Below are 23600 nucleotides of genomic sequence, written 5' to 3'. Positions count from 1 at the left end.
GCAGCCCCGGCTTCATCCAGAAGGTTGTCCAGACAGTAGTCTGGAAGGTCGTTCTGCTGTTCGGTCTAATTAGCATATTAGCTCTTTATTATATAGGATTACTTGTAATGACAAATGGCAACTAACCTTAAATGCCCATCAATAGATAGGGTACAGGAGTTGATTCCCATTATTCATAGGCCTCATGTCCTAGAAAGTCACACTGAGTTACCAAGCACAGAACGATCAGTCCTCAGGAGAAATACAGAGATAGGTTTCTGCAAGCCTCTGGTCCCCTCAACACATAAAACTGTGTTATGTGTGTTTCTGTTTAAAGATACCTGATTTCATATATATTGTTGATTCACTGACAGTGAACTCACAGCTGAGAGCTCTCTAACTCAGGCCCGAACAAAGCTATCTAACATGTCTTTCCTCCAGAAGGCTCGCTCCAGTCTTCTGGTGCTCAGGAACACTCCACAGCACTTCCGCACTACAGCTGGAGGCCGTTATAAGCAACAAAATCACCAACGAAAAGCACAAAAATATGAAAGGCTTGGCACTGGGCAGAATGCGAAAAGGACACTTGTTTACAGTGGGAGAGCTGACAGAGGGCGCAGAGTGTTGCCTGGTTCTACCTCAGCTGGGAAACTGCTCAGCAGGTGACTGCAATTTGTCACCACTCTGTGACCCACGAATGGCCGACCACAAAGACACGGGAGGTATTCCTTTTCGGGTAACAAATGCATTGTATCCACTAGGCAAATTAGCAAATCCAGACTCCAGGAATGAGGAGGACCAACTGTAAATAACTGACGGTACAGTCATTCATGACTATGCTGTAAAAGCCAAATGACCTGAAGCTACATGTGTCAACATGAAATATTTCTCAAAACCAAATGCGTCGAGCCAGAAGTACACGTGGGTTATGAGACTGGCTCTATAAAAATCAAGCAACTGTAAGCTGTGCCAAATGTGCATAGGAAGACACGCAGGGTGGTTTTACTTCTGAAGGGAGAAGGGAGGACATGAGGACAGAGAAGCTTGGATGTATCTTGACACTCTCTCTTTAGGTAGGTAGGTGGGTATTTTAACAGCCTATTCTGTAATGTTGACACTATCTCCTTAAGAGCATACCCATTAGAACTATTTCTCGTATTGGGGCACATGCTGTGCCAAGTACACGTGCACTTTATGCAGTAAATGGTACGAAAGGAGGTTTCTGCATGACGTTACAACACATGCTTTACCAGCATGAGAGACTACAGCGATTACAAGGATCTGTTTGCACAGAAGGATGCCGGTCAGAGAGAGATGAAAAGGAGAGACAAAGGGTCACATTTTTATTTCTAGATACACCCTGTGTCTCTGCTGCTCCTTTGAAGTGCATGGGAGTTTCTTCCCAGAAGGACTACATGCAGAACAGGGTGGAGCGATCCCAAAAGCAAGCTTAGTCACTGGGACATCATGAAATAAACCTTAAGCCCTAAAAGAATTATTCCTAGGGTAGGGGAGAGTGTTTGGGAAGGAAAACCCTTGAATGGAAACCTAAGAAGAAGAATAGCTCCTACAGGCAAAGACTGGGATGACCCACAAGGGCCGTACTTTCATTGGTAAAGCAGTGGTTTTCTTGGGGGCCATGAAACAGACATTGGAACTCCTAATTTTGTTTCTGCTCAAGAAAAAAAAATAAACGTTTGTGACGTTCTTATGTTTCATTTCTAATTCTCCTCTTTGTTCACTTTTGGCAGTTACCATCACGAGCATTAGGGTAAAGTCTAGCATCCCGCCAAAAATACCAACACTGTGATTGATGTATGATTCAAAAAAGCTGTCAAAATGGATACTCCAAAAGGAATGAGTCACCCGGCTGGGCCAGGCCTGTTAATATTTTTGTACCACATTATAATCCTTTTCATCTGGACCTTCTTAGAGTTGGCTTATTACTTCCTTTCATGCCATTCTAAGCTGACTAAAGGCTATAATAAATGCCACTAGAAGCCTGACGGATTGGGTTCAGACCTTCATTACTAAAATCCAAAAATTAAGGCTATTTGATATGAAAATGGGGCACGAAGAAAAACATGCCCTTAGCTTCAGCACGCACAATGTTAGGACCCTCAAAAGGGTCTGAGAACACAAAATCTCATTTCATACTAGTCTGAAAGTTCTATCAAATATTCTTTTACCTCAGTAACTTTAAAAAGTAGAATGCCACTAGACAATTTAAGGCAACAGTGACATTCATCAGCTGAGAGAAAAAGAGCAATTTTCCTCACTGGGAAGGAAGAAAGAAGTGAGTGTAAAAAGCATCTTCAGAAAATGTGGGGCTCTCATTTCTAGATGGTGGTAGTGCACTAATTTAATTCAGGACTGGCCTGTTTCATCAGCGTAGCTCTGTCTGGTTCAGCAAGATTGATGTGTAGGATGTAACCCAAACCTATAATAATAAAAGCATAATATGCTAGTTAGACCAGACATCCTTCCGGACGACCTTCTGGATGAAGTCAGGGCTGCGAGGGAAGCTCAGGTCCGGAGTGCCAGGGAAGCTGGTTTCAGCAAGATTGATGTGTAGGATGTAACCCAAACCTATAATAATAAAAGCATAATATGCTAATTAGACCAGACATCCTTCCGGACGACCTTCTGGATGAAGTCAGGGCTGCGAGGGAAGCTCAGGTCCGGAGTGCCAGAGGGAAGCTGGTGCCGGCAGCTGGGGGAAAGAAGGCCTACTCTTGCACGAATTTCAGGCCTCCAGTACATTAATAAAGAACCTGGGGGGCGGGGGGGGGGCAGCAAGGAGTTACTGGGAGGATGAAACCTGTACAGACTTATTACTTTGTCTCCTAGATCAAGTCAGATGGCACTGTATTCTTGATTTGCGACAAGGATGAAATGTTTTGGTTTCTTTAATCCTCACCCAAAAGGACTGAGGATATTTTTTTCCACTGATGTTTAGACAGAGTGGAAAAGAGGGGGTTAGGGAAGAGAGAGCAACATCTATGTGGTAGAGAACATCAATGGTTACCTCCCACGAGCATCCAGATTGGGGGTGGAGATTGGACCTGCAACCCAAGTACAGTGAGTGACCTTGACCGGGAATCAAACCTGAGGCCCTCAAGGGCACAGGCCAAAGCTCTAATCACTGAGCACGTCAGCCAGGGAGAATTTCAATTAAATTAAACAGAAGGACATCTACACATAAGTTATACAAATCCTTTTTTTGTTTTTTATTGCCACTATTGGAATTCAGAATAAAGTCCAAATGACTATATCCATTCCAGAATGGAGCTGGAGCCAAACAAAACTGCAACAGCGGTTTCTTCAGGGCCCAGATGGTCATGACCTGAACGTATTTTCTCATGTGAACGAGCTGCGTAGGGGTCACAGTCGCACTGTTGTGCATGTGTGGTTATCTGCTCGATTATGAAATGGCTAACACTTCCATTCGGTTCTGCAACAGAACAGTCTGATGCCCTGACACAGCAGGCCTTTTTTCTAGACAGCACAAAATGTACCGGGGTCAAGATAAACTCTCCAAGTAGAGGCCACATACAATGGACCAGACTTTTGGAAACATCTGTGTATGAAAGAAGCTGGAAAGTGCAATCTTAGGGTGAGAGCAGCAAGCATAAGCCACCATCAGTGCAGTTCAGCTCTTCACATTCAGGTTGACTATGATTGAACTGAAGTCCCATCAGAGTCCCCTCACCCCTAAAGTCCGTGCTTTAACAAAGACAAATACAAGAGTGCAAAATAATCACACCCACCACCTTTTGTGAAGTGCTTATCTGAGCGTCACTGGCTGAGGGTACTAAGCAACAGCACTTAATATTTCCAACAACCCACAGAGGTAGCTCTTGAACTCATATGACAGGCAAGGTTACCAGGCTTAGAAAGGTCGCTCGACCTGTTAGCAGCAAAATCCTGATTCAAACGCACGTCTAAGTCCAAAGCCTAAGCCCATAAACAAGCATTTTTTCTCAACTACACCCTTTGAGTTCACAGTTCAGCTGCACGCTCCTTCTGGGTCCCAGGGGTCCAATGCCATCACTTCCCGCAATGAGCTCTGTGGAGAAGGCTGCCAGCTCTAGCGCGGCGAGTGCAGCAGACACTCACTGGGTTTCTGATGCGCACAGCCCAGGAGGAAGCCTCCACCTGTCACTCCTTGGAGGAGAATGCTCTGCACCTGAAAGGCTGTCCCTGAAAATCAGGACTTTTTACCAGATGCTCCCAAGTGGTCTGCACGGGCCCACTTACACACACACACCTGACTCTCTAAGCCAGTGGTTCTCAACCTTCCTAATGCCGCGACCCTTTAATACAGTTCCTCATGTTGTGGTGACCCCCAACCATAAAATTATTTTCGTTGCTACTTCATAACTGTAATTTTGCTACTGTTATGAATCATAATGTAAATATCTGATTTGCAGGATGTATTTTCATTGTTACAAATTGAACATAATTAAAGCATAGTGATTCATCACAAAAACAATATGTCCTTATATATGTGTTTTCTGATAGTCTTAGGCGACCCCTGTGAAAGGGTCGTTCGACCCCCAAAGGGATCGCGACCCATAGGTTGAGAACCACTTCTCTAAGCATTCAGGCAGGGCAGAATTCATTTCATCTGTACTTTATGAATTACAACTTTCAGCCAAATTTACTGACTTGTCTGGATGTATCAGGTTAACCTAAAATGTGACAGCACGCGGACCTTCATCTGCCCTTCCACAGCACAACATACACAGAGCACATACATATGATAAATGCCTTCTAAAATCCATCATTTTCATGCCTATCTCTTCCACCAGGCCATTAACTTCTCCAAGGCAGAGATGATACTTTGACCTCTGTGTCCCAGCATCTCCACTGTGCCTGGCTTGGACCAAACACCCAAACAAAACATTTGTTGAATGAATGAATGGGATTACGTGGAATTTCTTTACTAAAAATAAGCAACCCCCAACATAAAGCCGACTAATATGAGATACGAACAGTTGTTCCCCTCACAAGGAAGTTCAAGTCTATGTGTTATCACCGAGGGCTGATCAAAAGGTTTATTGCGCAGCCTTCAAGCTGTAACAACACAGCCATTCTACTAGGAACATTTAAAAAAACAAAGGTTCAGAGACAGTTGTCTGAAAGAGAGCCTTCAGAACACTCTCAGAGGACAACTGTTACTAGAAAAAAGCCAATTTGATCACAAGCTTATTTGGCCTTTACCATTTCAACAGTAGACAGTGGCTTATTCATCCAGTTATTATTTTATCTTTCAATTTTTTTGAAGGATATATTGTTGCTGTGGTTCTGGATATATTAACACAATTAATACAAGCTGAAAAGATATTGAGCTTACCCTCACAGAGCTTTCCATTTACTTTGAACCATTATATTAATACTTATGCTTATATTTCATAAATGATTCAAGGCTTACCCTCACAGAGCTTTCCATTTACTTTGAAACTTATCATGCTTATATTTCATAAATGATTCAAAAGAGTATGTTAGGAGCACAGCTGTAGAGTCAACAACGTTGATTTTTTAACTCCAACTCCTCCTACTAGAAATGTTGTGCCCTCAGCCAAGTCCCTTAGCAACTCTAAACCCAAGTTTCTCATATATAAAACGGAGGGGATGTGTACTTCTCAGGTACCCTGAGCTACCTTCCATGTTTACTGAAGTCATTAAAGAAATGCATAACAAGTGGCTATATTGCCATTATTTCTGTACATGCATCAAGCCCACATTTATCTTGAAGGCTACCTTAAAATTTTCACAAGAAACAAGTCCACTCCTGGACTTAAGGCATGATGTAACACTGAATGGAGTTAAGTCTATAGGCAAGCAAGATGTCAGAATTCACCTATTTTCCAGCCACGGCCAGCGATGTGACAGCTAAAGGCAGAATGGTACGAATGCCCAGAGCTGCACTCAGACTTTCCTGTCGTGGCTTCTCCATCAGCCAAGCTCTGAGTTTCTCACACTGTAACTGGCATGAGAATTACTTTCTAGGATCATCAATCCAGAACAGTGCTTGCTGTACCTTTATGGGCAACTTAAGGAATTTTCACTGCATGCTACTTCCATTTTATTTTAATTATTTTTTACAGAGAGGAAGGGAGAGGGAGAGTTAGAAACATCAATGAGAGAGAAACATCGATCAGCTGCCTCCTGCACACCCCCTACTGGGGATGTGCCCACAACCAAGGTACATGCCCTTGACCGGAATCGAACCTGGGACCCTTCAGTCCGCAGGCCGATGCTCTACCCACTGAGCCAAACCAGTTAGCGCTGCTACTTCCATTTTTAACTTCAGAATAAAAACCTCTTAACAAAATTTTTTAAAAAGAAGAAAAAATCTGAGCAACAAGTGAGTAGCAAGTTACAGTAAAAAAAAAAAAGAAAGAAAAAGAAAAAAGAAATGTCTTCCTACGTTGCCTGACCCAGGTCAACCTATGGCTTCAAGCACATAAAACGGGCCATCCCAAGTACCGCCTACAGAACGCCTTTACTTACAAGGGCACTGTTCACACTAACCAAATACTCCATCTGTATGTCCCCTGGGTCCAGAGCAGGGACAAGGCTGCAACCATCACTTGTTAGAAATCATTTGAATGTAACAGGTGGCAGAACTGTGACTGCACAAAGCCACTTCGAGGAAATGGCTCTGTCACGACAGAAAGACGCCTCGCCTCCACCGTGAGGTTTCCCCACAGGTGAGGTCTGAAGCCAACGCGGCGAGGACCACCGCACGCGCTGTTCCCTTCATTTGCTCCAGGCGCAGTGGAACCCCACTCTGAGCCAGCAGGGGTAGAAACAAATGGATACTCAATCTGCTTGAGGGCGCTTACCTGATCTCCACGCACTGGCTGCCTGCTCGCCATCATTCAGATCTTAACCAAGAGGGCCCCACCTCACATTGCCCTAGTTCAGTGGCCGGCAAGCCACATGCGGGTCTTTGGCTCCTTGAGTGTGGCTCTTCCACAAAATAACACGTGGGGGGGCACACGTACAGTGCGACTGAAACTTCGTGGCCCATGCGCAGAAGTCGGTTTTCGGCCTGGGCGAGTCTATTTTGAAGCAGTGGCGTTAGAAGAAGTGGGGGTAAGTTTGCTGAGGTTGACCTCTCAGATTGAGGACGTTTTTAGCAAAGGCCAGCTTAGGAGTACCCTAATTAAGTTAATAACAATGTACCTACCTATATAGTTTAAGTTTTAAAAATTTGGCTCTCAAAAGAAATTTCAATCGTTGTACTGTTGATATTTGGCTCTGTTGACTAATGAGTTTGCCGACCACTGCCCTAGTTTATTCTCATAGCTCTTTGCAGCATCAGAACAGGTCCGCTTATGTATTTGTGCACCCCGTTCATGTCTGGCTCCCCCACTGCCCTCTCCCACAAAATGCCTCAGGGGCAGACAGTTGGTCCACCTCATGCAGCACCACATCCTCCAGTGCCTACAACACTGCCTGGCACATAGGACGTGCTCAGTAAATATTTCTGGCCTGTCCGATGAAAGCAGTGACAAATGAGTAAAACTGCACAATGTGGAATAAAGAGGATGGTCCAGCAGTGGTTGGGACCACCCTGACATCTCTCTACTTCCTATTCCAAGGAGACTTTTTCTGAACACTTAAAACATAGAAACGGCACCTTCGTTCTGAGCCCTTGGAACTCAGTCTATCTACAACTGTGCTGATGCTGGACCCACTCACTGTATAGCTAGTGTGTGAATTAATGAATGTAGTCCAGAGGGTATATGAGGAATGGGAACAAGAGGCATACATGTCATGAGATATTATAGCTAGCTCAGAAAACATGCACAGTGTAGTACAGTAGAAACGGGTTCTCTCATCAGACAGTCCTGGATTCAAATCCTGCCCCCATCATTTGGTAGCGGCACTTTATCACGCTGAGCCCCATGGTCTCCTGAGGAAAAGGAAGGTAATAGCTCCCTCCAAGGGCTGCCAGGAGCAGCAGAGATAATGCTTATGAGGGACCGAACAGAGTATGAGTGAGCACATAAACATCACCTTGCTCTACCGTGAAATGCCCCTGGAGTTTTAGTTCGAAAGACCTAGGACTGGATCACAAACTTCACCGCCTTCCTATATAACTTCAAGCCACATACCCTCATGCCCTATTTGCCTCATTTATTAAGAACTCTTAGACTCGCCGAAACCAGTTTGGCTCAGTGGATAGAGCATCGGCCTGCGGACTGAGAGGTCCCGGGTTTGATTCCGGTCAAGGGCATTGACCTTGGTTGCGGGCACATCCCCAGTGGGAGATGTGCAGGAGGCAGCTGATCGATGTTTCTCTCTCATCGATGTTTCTAACTCTCTATCTCTCTCTCCCTTCCTCTCTGTAAAAAATCAATAGAATCTATTAAAAAAAAAAAAAACTCTTAGACTCAAAGAAGATCATCTGAAAGCACTTTGCAAATAGCAAAGCACTAAAATGCCAAAACAAAAAAATGTTGCTCACTTAAGCCCACCTCAGTCCCAATGTAAAAGAAAGTGCCATAAAGACATTTTCCATCAAGAAAGCCCTGTGCTACAGTGCCACTGTACTCACCAATGACCGTATACTATGACACACCAATCTGGCTTAGTGACAGGGAAAAAAGCTACTGATTTTCTTTGGCCATTGCAACTGCCCTACTCCTCCTAATTCACCCATTTCCTGTAAGGGGTCAAATGAAACATGACTCCAACTTTTTACCTCTGAACCTTTAGTATTCTTGGACACCTACTACAGTCAGGTGGTGCGGGGGGGAAAACCAAGATGAGTAAGAATCTGAGACAAAGTTTCATTTCAACATAAAGGCCAATTATGTGCAATTAACAGTCAGCCCAGTGTGGTCAGTTAAATAGGTTCTCAGAGAGCTCCTCAATTCCTGGCCCTGTGTCAGTGGGCACCGTTCTCTAACCAAGTCAGCAATTTTCTGCTAAGACCCTTCCCCGGACCGAGCACCGTGATGGAGAAGGGAAAGTGCCAGGACCTGAAAGATATAATCCTTGCCTTCCAGGAGCCCACAATGTGAACTACCAAATAAAACACGGACATAAACAGATGGCTCAGAGCGTAATGAGTGACTACAGAGCTACACATAAAAGCACCCCCTTGTTTTACAGTCACGCCTCACACAAGGGGATAGTTAATCAAGGGCCTCATGAGTAAGAGAAATAATTCATACTACTCGTACTATAAACAGATCAAAGAGAGGAGGGTTGTTTTTCCCACCTCCCCCAAACTTATGTGGGTCTGACTGCAAGGATACTTGGAAAAGGTGAGATTTTAGAAGAGCCTTGAAGGATAAATACTGAATATATTTTCGGCAAGCAGAAGAGTCACTTGATAAGAAACATATGGAGGGAAAGTACAGGCGTCTTCTGTGGACAGGGAGAAAGCAAACTCCCAGTCTGGGTCAAGGAAGGAAACAGAAGAAGAGATGGGTCTGGCCAGACCGTGGAAAGATTCGAGGAGAAGGCGGGGAGGGGCACAGAAGCCACAGAGGAGAGTATGGAAGGTACAGCAAACACGGCCAAACAGGACCGATGTCTGCAATAACATAACAGGGCTCTGATGGGAAGATCGAACCAGCAGATGAAATTCACAACCTTATACCTTTTAATATTTCAAAAGAAGCATCAGGAAAGATTGGGGGGTGAGGGGTAACTAAAGGCCAGAATTGAGGCTTGAGAGTAAATAAATAAAACTTGTATCTGCAAGTGCATAATTCCAAGTACTGAAGCCCAAACTGCAAACGCTCATTTTCACTGTGGAAAATCCTCCCCATTCATGCTTTACTCTAGGAACATAAATCAAACTGTCCTCTTCTCCATATTATGAAAAACAGAGACACCACGCACATGCAAAAAGAAATACCATTGGTGTTGTAGATGATATAACCAAAAGCAACAGAACGATGCTACAATATCAGTATCTCCTAATGGTCAGGCCTACTTGAGTGAAGGAAATCTCTCAAAGGAAGTGGTGGAAATGTCATGGTTAGAGGCATTTAAAATCAGGCCACAAGGCACAATCCTGTGGTCTACTCTTTGCTGTACGTCTAGCCCCTTGGAAAGTAAGTTCAGGTGAGTGACTGTGGCTGGGGAGGCAGCCTAGGAACCAAGTGAAACCATGTTTGAAGAAAATCAGGGAAACAGATTCTGAATCCTCATGGAGGGGCTGGTTACAACAGTGTGTTTGTGAAATTCCACCAACCTGTACACTTAATGTTGTGGGTTCATTTCTCTTTGGATATTATTCTTCAGTAAAAAGATTCATTTAAAGGATGATTCTGTATAATTCTAGAGGACAGCCAAAAATGTTTTAAATTTCTCCATTATCAACAGAAAAATTACCAACCTTGGAATTTCTGATAATTATTGGTAAAATAACAAAAATATAGATGTCTAAGATTAAAGCATCACTCGTTAACTGAGGGCTGGGATCTGGTAAATTCACAGGTGATACGGAGATTTCTAAACCAACCAAATGCTTTCCAAAAGGCAGACCCTGAGGCTGGAGACTTTTCCTGTGAAAGGACATTAGAGAGGCTGAACATGGGCAAGCTGAATGGTCCCACAACCCCAGGAGGCAGTCTCTCTCGGGGTTCACATCTGGATGGCTTGATTAGTTGCCAATGAAATAGTGATTTTGTAATAAGGCTGGGGAATCAGCAGTTCCAAATGTGTAGTGTCCTGGTCCCAAGTCATCTGGACTGAATTGGCTTGCTAGGTTCACCAGGCAGAAGTCCTTGGGGATAAAGAATCCTGGTTAGACAAAATGCCCCATTACCACTAAAAAATGCAAAGCTTCTTTGGAAACACCTTAAGGCTGAACATAATTGGAGACTGAAAGGGCCAGAACTGAAACTAACCTGTAAAGCTATTCATCTGACTCACAGCCTTTGCATTAAGGTTCCCAGCTTTCCCAAGTGAGACACTGGGCAGCACTGAACTCCCTGCACAAAATGAATGCTGCCAGAGTGCCAATCTAACCACGTCTATCCAATGTCCACTATCAGTGAGCCTAGTGCTTCCTCTATGCCAGCGGTTCTCAACCTGCGGGTCGCGACCATCGGAAAACACATATAGCATATCAGAAATCTACATAACGATTCATAACAGCAGCAAAATTACAGTTATGAAGTAGCAACGAAAATAATTTTATGGTTGGGGTCACCACATCATGAGGAACTATTAAAGGGTCGCGGCATTAGGAAGGTTGAGAACCACTGCTCTATGCAAAGAATAATAACAATAACATTTTTCACTGAAGGCAGGTGAGATTATCTTCCATCTTCCTGCCATTGTAAAACGGTCATCATCTTTTCCTTCTCCACAAAAATAAAACTCCACTATACTTTTTTAATATTCCCATTTAAATCCATACCTTCTCTGGCCCTATTCCCAATTACTAGGAAGTTTTGTTTGGTCATTAACCAACTACCTACATTTCCCTGAAAGATTTATTTATATTTCTAGAGGAAAATGAAACAATAATTGCTTCTACCCTCTCAGTTCAGAAAACCACATATGCTGTCCTCAAACCCAAATCACAAATGCTCAAGATTATGAATAAGAGGAATGTGCATTTGCTTATGTTACAGCTATTAAAGGAATAGCTAGACTCTTGCATTGAGAACAATCGGCTCATTCTTGACCTAGCATCCTATTTCTCGTTCTATTCTCTGAGCTAATTGCTTATATAAGCATGCCAATTTGCCTTGATTATAGAATTCTTAATAAACGAATGTTGTTTACATTTCACGAGTGTATTTGAATTTCACTCCAGGAAGCCAAGCTCATCAAGTCTTTGTAAGTGGAAAAGCCAGAGATCAAAGCAAAAGGCCTGCATTGAACCAACAAACAATTAGGCTGGAGAACAGAGGCCTAAACAAAAATGCAATTGATTTATTGAGTGTTGTAGTCCAGAAGTACACCTCAGAGTCACTGTTCACTCTTTAGTTGTAATATAGAGAACTTTCTCTGAAAATTTCCAGTATGATTATGTGATGTTCATTTCTTAAGTGGTTCATTAAGTCTCTGACATTCCACAGGCTTTGATCCATGTCTTCTGTTTCTCACCTTGGTAGTTTTGGTTGACTTAAACAGCTCTGGGAGTTTTGTTTTTTAACTTTTCTCCACTCTGCCTAATTTCTCCAAATTTTCTGGTACCTCTTACACAATTCCTTTCCTACTGCACTCATCACTGTGGTTTTAACTTTTGTTTGGTGTTCGGAGGAAGCAGAAAAAGAGGAAGACTCACTCCTCTAGCACAGTGGCTCTCAGCCAGGGCTGCATGTTCAAATCTCTGAAGGAACTTGTACTAAAAACCCCCGAAGTTCAGGCAAATTTATCAGAATCTCTGGGCGTGGGACCCAGGCATCCATGTTTTTTGATGCTCACAGAGGATGTCAATATGCAGTCATGCTTGAGAACCACTGTTTTAGCTTTCAATTCCTTCCTCATCTGACCTTAAATAAAAAAGTGTTCAGCCAAACTTCCATGGGGGTGTGGGGGAAGACAAAGAATAAGTCAGTTTCCTACGGAAATGGTCAATTCAAGGCAGGACCTGAGATAGATAAGATCGGATACCTGCAGGCAGCAGTCACAGGGCCGAAAAATGCGAAGAATTGGACACCTTTCCCAAAGCCAACAAGTTTTTACTGTAAAGTAGTCCATGGGCACCTTCTACCACACAGAAGTCCATCAGGGAGATTACCCCTGAAGACAGCAGGGTCTAAACACCTCAAATCTTTCAGCTTCTGTGGCAATGGATACAGGGCTTCCACGTGCAACAATGCTTCCTCAGCAAAGAAGAAGGTGGACTATTACATGTGAAATAAGAGTCACTAAAGTCAGCCTTACACCACACAAGAACACTGAAGGTGTGATGAGGGGAACACCTCTGATATGTCTATGAAAAGTTGGTGATAGGTGCCTACCTGTGAGCTCTAATGCCAATAGTCATGGTTGTTGTTGTTGTTGAGGTTGTAAAAAGAAAGTACACTTCTATCTACATCAAATACCATTATACCTTCAAGTGGGAACTTGGTATTTCCCAAATATGGAATTCCCAACTATCTTGGCCCACATCTGTGGGCCTTAGTTGAATCAGTCCATGCGGCAGCCCTCCAGCCTAGACATGGCTTCCATTACATCATATCTGTCAGAAACTGCATAGTCCTCGGTGTTATGCTGAAAGAGAAGGTTCTGGAGAGGGGAGAAGATCCCCTGCAGAATGAACAGACACCATCATCAAAGATAGACAAGAGGCAAGTTATCTCTGCAGCCAATGCTCAAGCAGGTGAGAGCTAAGAAGGTGCATGAAGCCTCTCTACAGACACCATGACCCACAAGCCTGGGGACATACTTCTGGTGGTGGGGGAAGGGGACGGGTCCCCCACTGCAGAGTGGAAGAGCCACTCTACAAGGGGGCACCTGCCAAGCAGATGCACAGCTTGTAACCCAGCTGCCTTCCTAAGCAATTCCAGTTTGTTCTTTTATAAACTGTTTCTGAGAGGATTCCAGGTACCTGCACCCTCTTGCAAAGGAGAGACAATCATCTGGAATCAGTGCTTCTTTTATTAGCCACTTTTATAATATCTATTACTTATTTAATATTAGAGGCTCGGTACACAAAATTCATGCGGGGGGTGGGGAGGAAGGGGGACAGAATCCATCAGCCCGGACTGCACCCTCTCACAATCCAGGACCCCTCAGGGGGTGTCCGACTGCCGGACATCCATCTTGCAATCTGGAACCGCTAACTCCTAACCTAACCGCTTGCCTGCCTGCCTGCCTGATCGCCCCTAACCACTCTGCCTGCCTGCCTGCCTGATCGCCCCTAACCATTCGGCTACCTGCCTGATCACCCCTAACTGCTCGCCTGCCTGCCTATCGCCCCTAACTGCCTCTGCCTCGGCCCCCGCACCCAGGACCCAGGTTTCCCTCCTCCGGTGGGCCTCAGGCAACCGGGACCTGGGCTTCCCTCCTTCTGGCCGGCCGCAGGCACCTGGGACCACAGGCAGCGCCACTCGGGCCCCGGCTTTGTCAGGAAAGACATCCGGAATGATATCCGAAAGACGTCCAGTCTATCTGGTCTAATTAGCGTATTACCCTTTTATTAGTATAGATAAGGGTAAGAGAGCCCACTTCACTTTGTCTTTATTCCCCAAGCCCAAAGTATGAAAACAAAGAGCATGTTTCATTGAGATCAAGCCCTTCAGGCCACAATTTCTGTCAAGTCGAAGAGATTTCCAGAACAAACAAGAGCCTACACTTATCTTCTTCTTTGAGCCCAGGAGGAACCTATAAGACCCTTCGCCACTCTCAGGTGCTGTCATTCAATGTCTAGACTCTGCAGGTGGCAGGCTCATCTCAAGGAGGCACTGCTCAAGCCAATGCTAGCTATGTCTTGTGTTCGAGAAGACCTTCCCATCATCAGCACTTTTCATACAGTTTCTGTATGAGCAGCTCTAATGGAGAGCTCACTATTCAATATTTTTAAAACATATTTTTATTGATTTCAGAGAAGAACGAAGAGGGAGAAATAGAAACATCAATGATGAGAATCACTGATCAACTGCCTCCTACATGCCCCCACTGGGGATCAAGCCCACAAACCCGGGCATGTGCCCTGACCAGGAATTGAACTGTGACCTCCTGGTGTATAGGTCAATGCTCAACCACTGAACCATATTGGCCGGGCTCACTATTCATTTTTTGACAAGTCTAAAGTTAGAATACTTTTCCTTAGGCTATGAGACATTCAGTCACTGCCCCTGGAAATTCTACTCTCTAGACCACACAGAATACAGCTACACACTTTTCTACACAAAAGTTCTTCAACAAATGAAGTCAGCTAATGGACCACATTTTACATCCTGGAAATTTTACACTTTCAAGTGCTATGGTTTTTAAAAATCTCATGACTATCCTAACAGTTGTACCACATTTATACAGAGGAGGAAAAATCAAGGACTAGAGGGAAGAGTTTAACTTGCTCAAGCGGTGCAACTAATACAATTCTAGAAACAAAGTCTTCTGCATCCCAGGCCAATTCTGTTTGCTAAATGAAAGGCCACAAAAAGTAATTCTCATCACTTAAGGATTTAAGGGCCTGCATACCTTTTCTCCCCCAGGTTTCATCAGCTTACATTGCTGCCAGTCTCTCACTAGAGCCAAACATTTACATTCAGAGTATAGCCTTTGATCAACTTCTACCCTAGTTACCTCTATATGTTGGTACTGTGCGGGGCGGGGGAGGGTGGAGTACACCGAGATGATGATAAGCACAGTCCTAAGCATAAATTTCTACTTTGAGAATAAAACAGCTCAGGGGATGACTGCCTAGGATGAGGCTGCAATGGCACAAAGTGACAACTCTTCAGCTCCCTTCTTTCCCAACAGGAAAAGGGATGTGAGAAAACAAATCAGCATGCATCTGAGGATGGCCTCACTTCACTGCTACCCACCCATCTGCTCAGCAGACTTCATGGCAAGAGCTCTCCTTGGAAGTGGTTGAAAGGGAACAACACCTTGCAGTGGGAGATCAACTTAATTGGAAAGACTTGACCTTCCTTGTCCCTTTCACAAGTAATTACATTTGGAGTGTAGGCACTGCACTGACAGACTGCCTCTTCCCCCTGATGTGGAAACCCCAACCTTCCCCACCAAGCAGTTCAAATCTGCCTGCTTAGGGAAAACCGAAGAGCGCACTTTTAGACTAAGTGAACATTGAACTCCATGCCTGAGAACAGCACAGCACAGTGAAGATGCCAAAATGTCTGACACGTGAAGAGAAGCATCAAGTGCACCCCACTTTAACCAATCTAAGAAATGTCTGCCAATTTTATAGTTGGATACTTGCATTTACCTGATTTAGTTGGTTTGGGGGTTTTGGGGGTTTTTTTTACAGCTTTACTGCTAGTCCCCCCACCCTTTTTTTCCTTCCCAGTTCTAGGCTTAAGAAAGTACAATATAATGGGGGGAGGGGGGGATGCAGAGATCCAAATCTGGGTTAAAATCCTAGATTGGCTATTCTATGACCTCAGGCAATTTCAGTAACCTTTATTTCCTCGACTAAAATGTTGCCCATAGCTGGAGTTATTGTGAGGATTATATGAGAACATGTAAGCATAGGGAGTACTCATAGTAGGAACTCAGAAAATGTTTGTGCTTCTTCCTAAACAAAATGACCACATTCAACCTCAGGGCAAGCAAAAACAAAAACAAAAACGGAAACTGACTCAAATTAATCACATACCAAAGCTGTTCCCAGTATTTAACATAGAAGACTGCCCTAAACCATCACTTCCTAATCTGTCTTTTGTAATCTGTTGGATGAGCAGCCTGATATCTGATATCCCAGAGATACAGCAGCTGGGATACAAGGCTTAAAATTATCCTTTCCTCTGAAACTCAAAGAAAGAATCCTGAGGACAGCTCTTTGACAAGGGCAGTGGGGGACAAACAGCGACTGCAAGCCATAAATTCATGAGTAATAGGAGTATCTACAGTAGAAAGAGGTACTCTTGAACAAAGATAATCAGTTGTTCACCACACCCAAAATCAACTTCCTAGTGTCATCTCTGAAAATAAAGGACATGGGAGTGTTAGAGTGCATGTGCGTATGTGTGATGTTCCCAACAATCAGAGAGTGTTTAATAATGGAGAGCCACATAGATATCTTATATAATAAAGAACTAATATGCTAATTAAACCAAAGGCCAAACGGACATTCCAGACTAAGCCAGGGCTGCGAAGGCAGGCCAGGGCAGCTGGAGCTGCAAGGCCAAGCCCCTTGCACCAATTTCGTGCATCAGGCCTCTAGTTTAATTATAAATATGCAAGACCCCAAAAATACAGGTCAATGTTACCTGTAAAATACATAAAATATATACACCCTAAAGAAACAGAATTTGAAGCAGATAATTAAATGTACAATTTATGAAATACTTCCATCAAAGATTGTAACAGAAACATCGCACAGGGAGGGGTGAGACTCTTCTTAGGAGGATTAAGCTTCCAAGAACTGGATCCATGTTTTACTGGTCATTAATTAAAGTTCAGTTAACACAAATTTATTGAAAAATCTCATTTTTTCCTATAAAAATACTATTATAAAGTTTATCCCTCTATTGCTCTTAATTCAGCAGCCTTCTACTCTCTCCTCTCACCTTTCCACTCACACCCACTAATTTTTTTAGATTTATACAATTTAACTCATATAGACTGAGGAGGGTGGGGGAACAGCCATTGAGTAGGTTTGCTCTCTCTTAAGTTTTCCAGAAATAGATGGACTTCTGTCACTTTTATTTTTATTTACTTTTCTCCAATGCATTAAATATTCTAGAGCTTGAAGGTGGGAGGAATTGTTTTCTATGCCTGAAATGGCTCGTTAATTATTGATGTACTAAGCCAGGGGTGGGCAAACTTTTTGACTCGAGGGCCACAATGGGTTCTTAAACTGGACAGGAGGGCCGGAACAAATGGATGGAGTGTTTATGTGAACTAATATAAATTCAAAGTAAACATCATTACATAAAAGGGTACGGTCTTTTTTTTTTTTTAGTTTTATTCATTTCAAACGGACCGGATCTGGCCCGCGGGCCGTAGTTTGCCCACGGCTGTACTAAGCCATACTTACAATGAGGCGCTTGTATAATTTTCTGTACTGTATTACTATCTGGTTTTCCCAAAAACACATATGATCTTTATCATATAGGGGGGAAGAGAGGGAACCACCTAGGATCAATAATGCCAAAATGATTCCCAGTGCCTCAGAGTAGAGAATTTCTCCACATATAAACTTAAAAACTTGCCAATCTAAAATTTGATCTCCAGAATTAAGTGGTTTGAGCTGATTTCTTAAGCAATTCGTGAAGAAAAGCAAAGTTGAGAGCACTGCATATACAACTTCAGAAACTGACCAGAAGAGAAATCATAACTTTGAATTTCTATCAACCCATACACATTCCCTTTAATTCCACTTGTAGATTTTCAAAGAGCAGCTGGAGCTAAGGAGTGACTGACATTAAACACCACATCAATGGGCCCCCAAGCTGAGATTTTCCCAAAACAAAAGTTTTGTCTCTATTCAAAAAAGGTCAGCCTAGTGCTTTTCGGTTTTGTTTTTTTGTTTGTTTTGATAGGCTTACACTACTGTAAACAATTACAAAAGGAGCCGCATCCAGTAATTGTGTGTGAGCAGAGTAAAAGTAGCCACAACAACCAGCCATCACCCCCAAGGAGCTCATACTGTAGAATCATAAATGTCTACGTACTAAATTTGTGATTGCTAGACTTAATAGTAACACAAATCAACCATGTTAATGACGGAACGTTGTTTTTCTAAGGATTAATTCATACCATGTGTTATGAATCAGCACCGTAACTGAGAGCTCATGCAAAACATGCTATCCCAGCTGAGCAGAATTTAATTGCATTATTGTTATCTGGTTTTCCTCTGTCACTGGCCCTTCCACTGCAAGTCCCTCCACACACACACAGCACCACAGACCAGGGCATGGATGGATGGAAAGAGAAAACTCAGAGCTGGGAGTAAGAACCATGTGTCTCGTGGGAAGAGGATTTGGAATAAAAAAGGTTTGTCTCTGGAAAGGCAAGTCAAGTATGCGCCCAGGCTGCCTTGAAAAGTAATTAAGCCTATGCTGTTTCATTTCAGAGGGTCCCATCTTGCACAAGGTGGGAGCAGCTGTGGGAGATCACAGAAGATTCAAAGCAAGACAGGCAGCCTCATCTATCTCCCGACTGCCACACCAGCTTCCGGGTGGTGTGGAAAAGCGCGTGGCCTCTGTTCTCTCAAAGAGCACAAAGCTAACCTGCCCTCCAGACCATGATTCCCGATATCAAACCGGGCCTGAAAAGGGACCAATTAAATGTCCCAGTCAGTGTTCGGACTCGGGTCCTTTCCCGAGGTGGTGAGCTACAAGCCAAAAACCCGCAGGCAAACGCAAAATGTGGCTGCCTCGAGCACAAGTTCCTCTTGCTTCCCAGCCTTGCAGGCAGCGGTTCTCAACCTGTGGGTCGCGACCCCTTTGGCGGTCGAACGACCCTTTCACAGGGGTCGCCTAAGACCATCCTGCATATCAGACATTTACATTACGATTCATAACAGTAGCAACATGACAGTTATGAAGTAGCAACGAAAATAATTTTATGGTTGGGTCACAACATGAGGAACTGTATTTAAAGGGCCGGAAGGTTGAGAACCACTGACTGGGAAGAGGGAAATGTACAAGTAAAGTGTAAGGAAGAGGAACGCGTCCGATCTGGCCTGTTCCCTTCCCGCGTCCCTTAGAAGAGGCTGGGATGCTACAAATCAAAGTCTGGGGACCAACTGCAGTAGACTCTGGCTGGGGCGAGGGGGAGGCCACCACACCACACCCTCTTGAGCTCACAGCACTGACCAGCAGCGGCAGGGAGGGGCCCCCAAACTTAGTCCCAGCCGAAAAGGGAGAAAGAAGGGAGTATTCTGTCTTGGATTTGAAAAGCTGTAAACTTAGGAGAAGCGGGTTTCGGAAGGGAGCCGGGACTTGGCTGGGAAGGGAGGGGATGGGTCGCGCCTGGAGTCAGAACAGCTCGCAACACGTCCCCGCAAAACAGCACATTTTTGTGGTTTTAGATTTAAAACCAAAAGGAACGCGCTGAGGCGAAGCTCCTCTCGCGCCTGGGGCTCAGATGCCCTCTCCTCGCCTAAGGACCAGGGCGCCGCACTGCCTAAGGCTCCCTCTCCTTCCCTTTCAGGGGAGCACCCCTCCGCCTCCAAGTTCCCCTTCGCGCGTAGCCCAGGCCGGCCACATGCACCCACCGGCCCCGGACCCCGCAGGCCGGGATGGTCCGCAGGGACGCCGGGTTTGCGGCTTTTTTTTTTTTTAACAATAAGCTTTAGCCACTCGCTACCCGCTCCTCCCCGGCCCGCGCCACCTTTCCTTCACGCCCACGCCGCACCTCCCGGGCACACACGCCGCGAGGTGCCTCTCCCGCCAGACAATGGGTTCGGAGCTGGCCAGGCAGCCCGCACCGAGCCCTAGCCCCATCCCGGGACCCTAAGAGAACTGAGCGCGGGGTCTAGAAGGGGGACAGAAAGGAGTGAGGCGGGGGAGGCCACAATGGGGAAGGTGGGCGCCCTCCCCTTGGGACAGGCTTGTTCCCCGCGCGGGGAGAAGGGAAGGGGGTGGGGGTCAGCTGCGCCGCCGCGCACTCACCAGCACGATGGCAAATCGTTCCTCCAGTTCACCTGGCTCGGGCATCGGCAGCTTCAAAGGCACGTTGTGCGCCCTGAAATCGGTCTGCTGCGAATCCATACTCCCCGCGTTGCCCATGTTGGCTGCACGCCGGGGTCGGGGGCTGCTCCGGGCCCCTAGCGTCCGCGTCCAAAATCAGAACAGCTCCCGGCGACCCGCTCCCGCTCGCTGGCGCGACCCGCCCGGCTCCCCGCCCTCCGCTGCGCCCTGGCGACTGTGCAGCGCTCCTAGCAGCGCTCCGAGCTGAGCCGCCCCCCGGCCGCCTTCATGCTCCCCGCCGCCCCAGCGCCGCCCCGGACTCTTTTCCTCTGGAGGGGTCGTCAGGGCGCCGGGCGCCTATCTGCATGTTGCTCCGCTGGCACGCCGCTCCCTGCCGGTGGTCGTGGACAGCGGGCGCGAGGTTCCTCCGACTCGGTCTCCTCCCGGGGCCGCGGCCACCGATGACACTTCCACCTCGCGACCGGCCGCCGGACACAACGCTCGCTCCGCCAGCACCTCGAGCAGACAAATGCGGCTCGGCGCTGCCGACACAATGCCCCTTCTCGCCGGGCCCCCGCCCCCGGCCCGGCTCCGCCCACTCGCCCCGCGGACTGCCGGGACGCGTAGTTTCGGCCCAAAGTGTCCGCACGCCGAAACCACGCGGGCTCGGGAGGACCCCGCGGCGTTAGGACTGCTGGCAGCAAAGGCAATCTGTACGCCTCTAGAGAGAGCTCATGTCACTTTGGACCCAGCTCGCTCCGACAGTAGAAATAACCACCTGGTCATCATCGATTCTGACACATTTGACAAATGAACGGATGATCCAATCCATCCATGACTGAATACGCGCGTTCTGACTTAAGTTTCAGAAGCCTGTTATTGTTCAAAAGGGTCTAGGGAACCTCAAAGGTATTGGCGACTTCCTGTTTCATCAACTGGGATGTGAGTCCAGGGTGCTTGTTGTTATTGTTCTTTCTTTCTTATGTATGTTACAGATTCTTTTGTGTGATTGAAATGTTTTTTAAGCAAACGTATACTTTTGTGGATATTTATAAATGTCCACTATGAATAGATGCATACGTCTATGGTCAGACCCCAGGAGTCGGATGAGGATTCAATTCAGTTCAAAACAAACACCTGTCAGTGCCTATTCTGTATGGGTGACTGTGTTCCTTAGTCGGGGAAAGAAAGAGGACTGCTCCCACCCCGGAATACTTCACAATCTACTGAAGGAGAAAATTTACACAAATAAGAACATTTCGTGTGAGATGCAAATAAGGACAGAGTGGGGCGGCTTTGGAGATGATCTTTGGCTGTAGCAATCTTATTTCTCCATAACAGTCTTGTTCCAGGGGTTTGACAGAAAAGATTGGGCCCACCCATTCCTCTGGCGTGCTTTTCAGCCTGGAACTACCCACTCTGAAGCGGTGGAAATAGAGAAAAACAGCCTTTTAAATGACTTCAGCCAGCTGCTATATTGTAGATGTCAAGGACATTCATTTGGTTGACTTGTGGCTGAACTACTGCAGCTAGTCCTTTCTTAATTAAAGTTGGTTCCTAATCCTGGTTTGTGCATTAGATTCACTTTGGAAGCTTGTTAAAATTGCACACACCTCGGGCCCTACCTATTACCAGAATTTCCCTAAGCTGAGAGCTGGAGCTTGGGCAGGTGTATTTTTAACAAGCTTCGCATGTGATTCTGGTATGCAACCAGGGTTGTTATCATCTTGTTAAAAATCAGCTGCTTCTTGGCAAGATAACATACCAAGACTCAAGCATCAAGGGCCACATTTTATTCAGCTTTAGAAAGTTCAAGGTGCCTTGAGCACAGTAGATTTTCAATAACTAATGGTTGAATTAACAAGTGACTTTTACCAAAAGCCTATGAAACAAACCTCTAGCCTTTTTAAAGAAGGGAGAGAGTATAAATAAAGTCAACTCAAAAATATGAGTAAATGAAATATGTATTTCTAAAATTACATTGTATCAAAATTAATGGTAAGTGCATTACTAATCAAAGAAACACACACACACACACACACACACCAATTAGTGAAAATGAGTGAGAAAGAAAAGCTGTTAATTCAGACCAAGTGAGATATTTCTGACCTACAAATGTATTTATTTTCTTTGTAATCTCTAGACCTATACTTTGCGTCTGATTGACTCACAAAATCAGCCCACCCAGGGAGTTGCTCATGTGCATGGGAAAGCTAGGATTATTTTCTTCAGTTGAGATATTCTTTTCTATTACATTTATGGCTCTCCTTAGCTATATTTCTACCAGTAATCAGGATCTTTTTCTCCTCTTAAGTCTTGTCACAGCTAGTCTCTCTCATAATCTCACACTTTGAGAGAAGCCAAGGACAAAGTGTGCAAATCCATGAATCAAAAGAACTCTAATATTTGGTTATTATTTATGACTATTATTAAATGAAAAATGAACAAAACAATCCATTATGTTATACAGTTTCTATAAGGATTTCTATTTTTAAAAATCTCAGGAAATTTTTTGTTTTGGGGAGGGTTGAGAGAGAGGAAGGAGAAGACATTTCTATTACTTTAATTGTAGCCCTCTTCCTTCCTCATCACAAAATTAAAATCAGGCAATTATTTGTAAATACACATTTCATTTTCTGATAACTAATACATATGATTTGTTATCATTGATGTCACAAAATATGGACAAAATATTACTGAAACTATCTACTCATCTTCCAAGGAAACTGAAATGTTAGAACTTTATCTTCTTCTTGCAGCCCAGGAACCCTCGGGGGATGTCTGACTGCTGGCTTAGGCCCGCTCCCTTAGGCCATGAGTTGGACATCCTTAGCGCTGCCATGGAGGCGGGAGAGACTCCCACCACTGCCACTGTGCTCACCAGCCTTGTGCCCGACTCAAGGCTTCTAGCTGAGCGGTGCTTCCCCTCTGGGAGTGCACTGATCACAAGGGGACAGCTCTTGCATTGAGCGTCTACCCCCTGGTGGTCAGTGCACATCATAGCGACCGGTCATTCTGCTGTTCGGTCGATTTGCATATTAGCCTTTTATTATATAGGATGTGCCATGCATTTGCAAGCTATGCTAGGGATGGCTAGATCAGAATCCCCCTCCCCCCCCAATTGGTATAATTGCTTTTGAAGAAGCTTTGCCATAATTCATAAATTCTTCTACAAAATCAGCTAAGTTTCATTGGTATCTTCTCAGGTTTTAAATATAAGGAAGTGCTTTGTAGCTAAATTCCCTGAACTTCTATAAAAGGCACTGGTGACTGGCTGGCATGGCTCAGTGGTTGAGCAACAACCTATGAATCAGGAGGTCACAGTTTAGTTCCTAGTAAGGGCACATGCCTGGGTTGTGG

The 23600-nt window shown here is 45.0% G+C and overlaps 1 protein-coding gene across 1 annotated transcript in view; it reads right to left on the bottom strand.

The window, feature by feature from the left end:
* Positions 1-20814, bottom strand: part of FMNL2 (formin like 2) — a 318406-nt gene extending 297592 nt beyond the window's left edge. The window contains exon 1 of the mRNA XM_015559808.1: positions 20223-20814. Within this exon, the coding sequence (XP_015415294.1) occupies positions 20223-20339 (117 nt within the window). The 5' untranslated portion in view covers positions 20340-20814. The remainder of the gene's footprint in view (positions 1-20222) is intronic.
* Positions 20815-23600: the final 2786 nt, after the last annotated feature.

The sequence above is a fragment of the Myotis davidii genome, unplaced genomic scaffold (genome assembly GCF_000327345.1).
Source record: "Myotis davidii unplaced genomic scaffold, ASM32734v1 scaffold753, whole genome shotgun sequence".
Taxonomy (NCBI): domain Eukaryota; kingdom Metazoa; phylum Chordata; class Mammalia; order Chiroptera; family Vespertilionidae; genus Myotis; species Myotis davidii.
The sequence above is the reverse complement of the archived record's forward strand: the minus strand, read 5'-3'. Positions and strand labels throughout refer to the sequence as shown.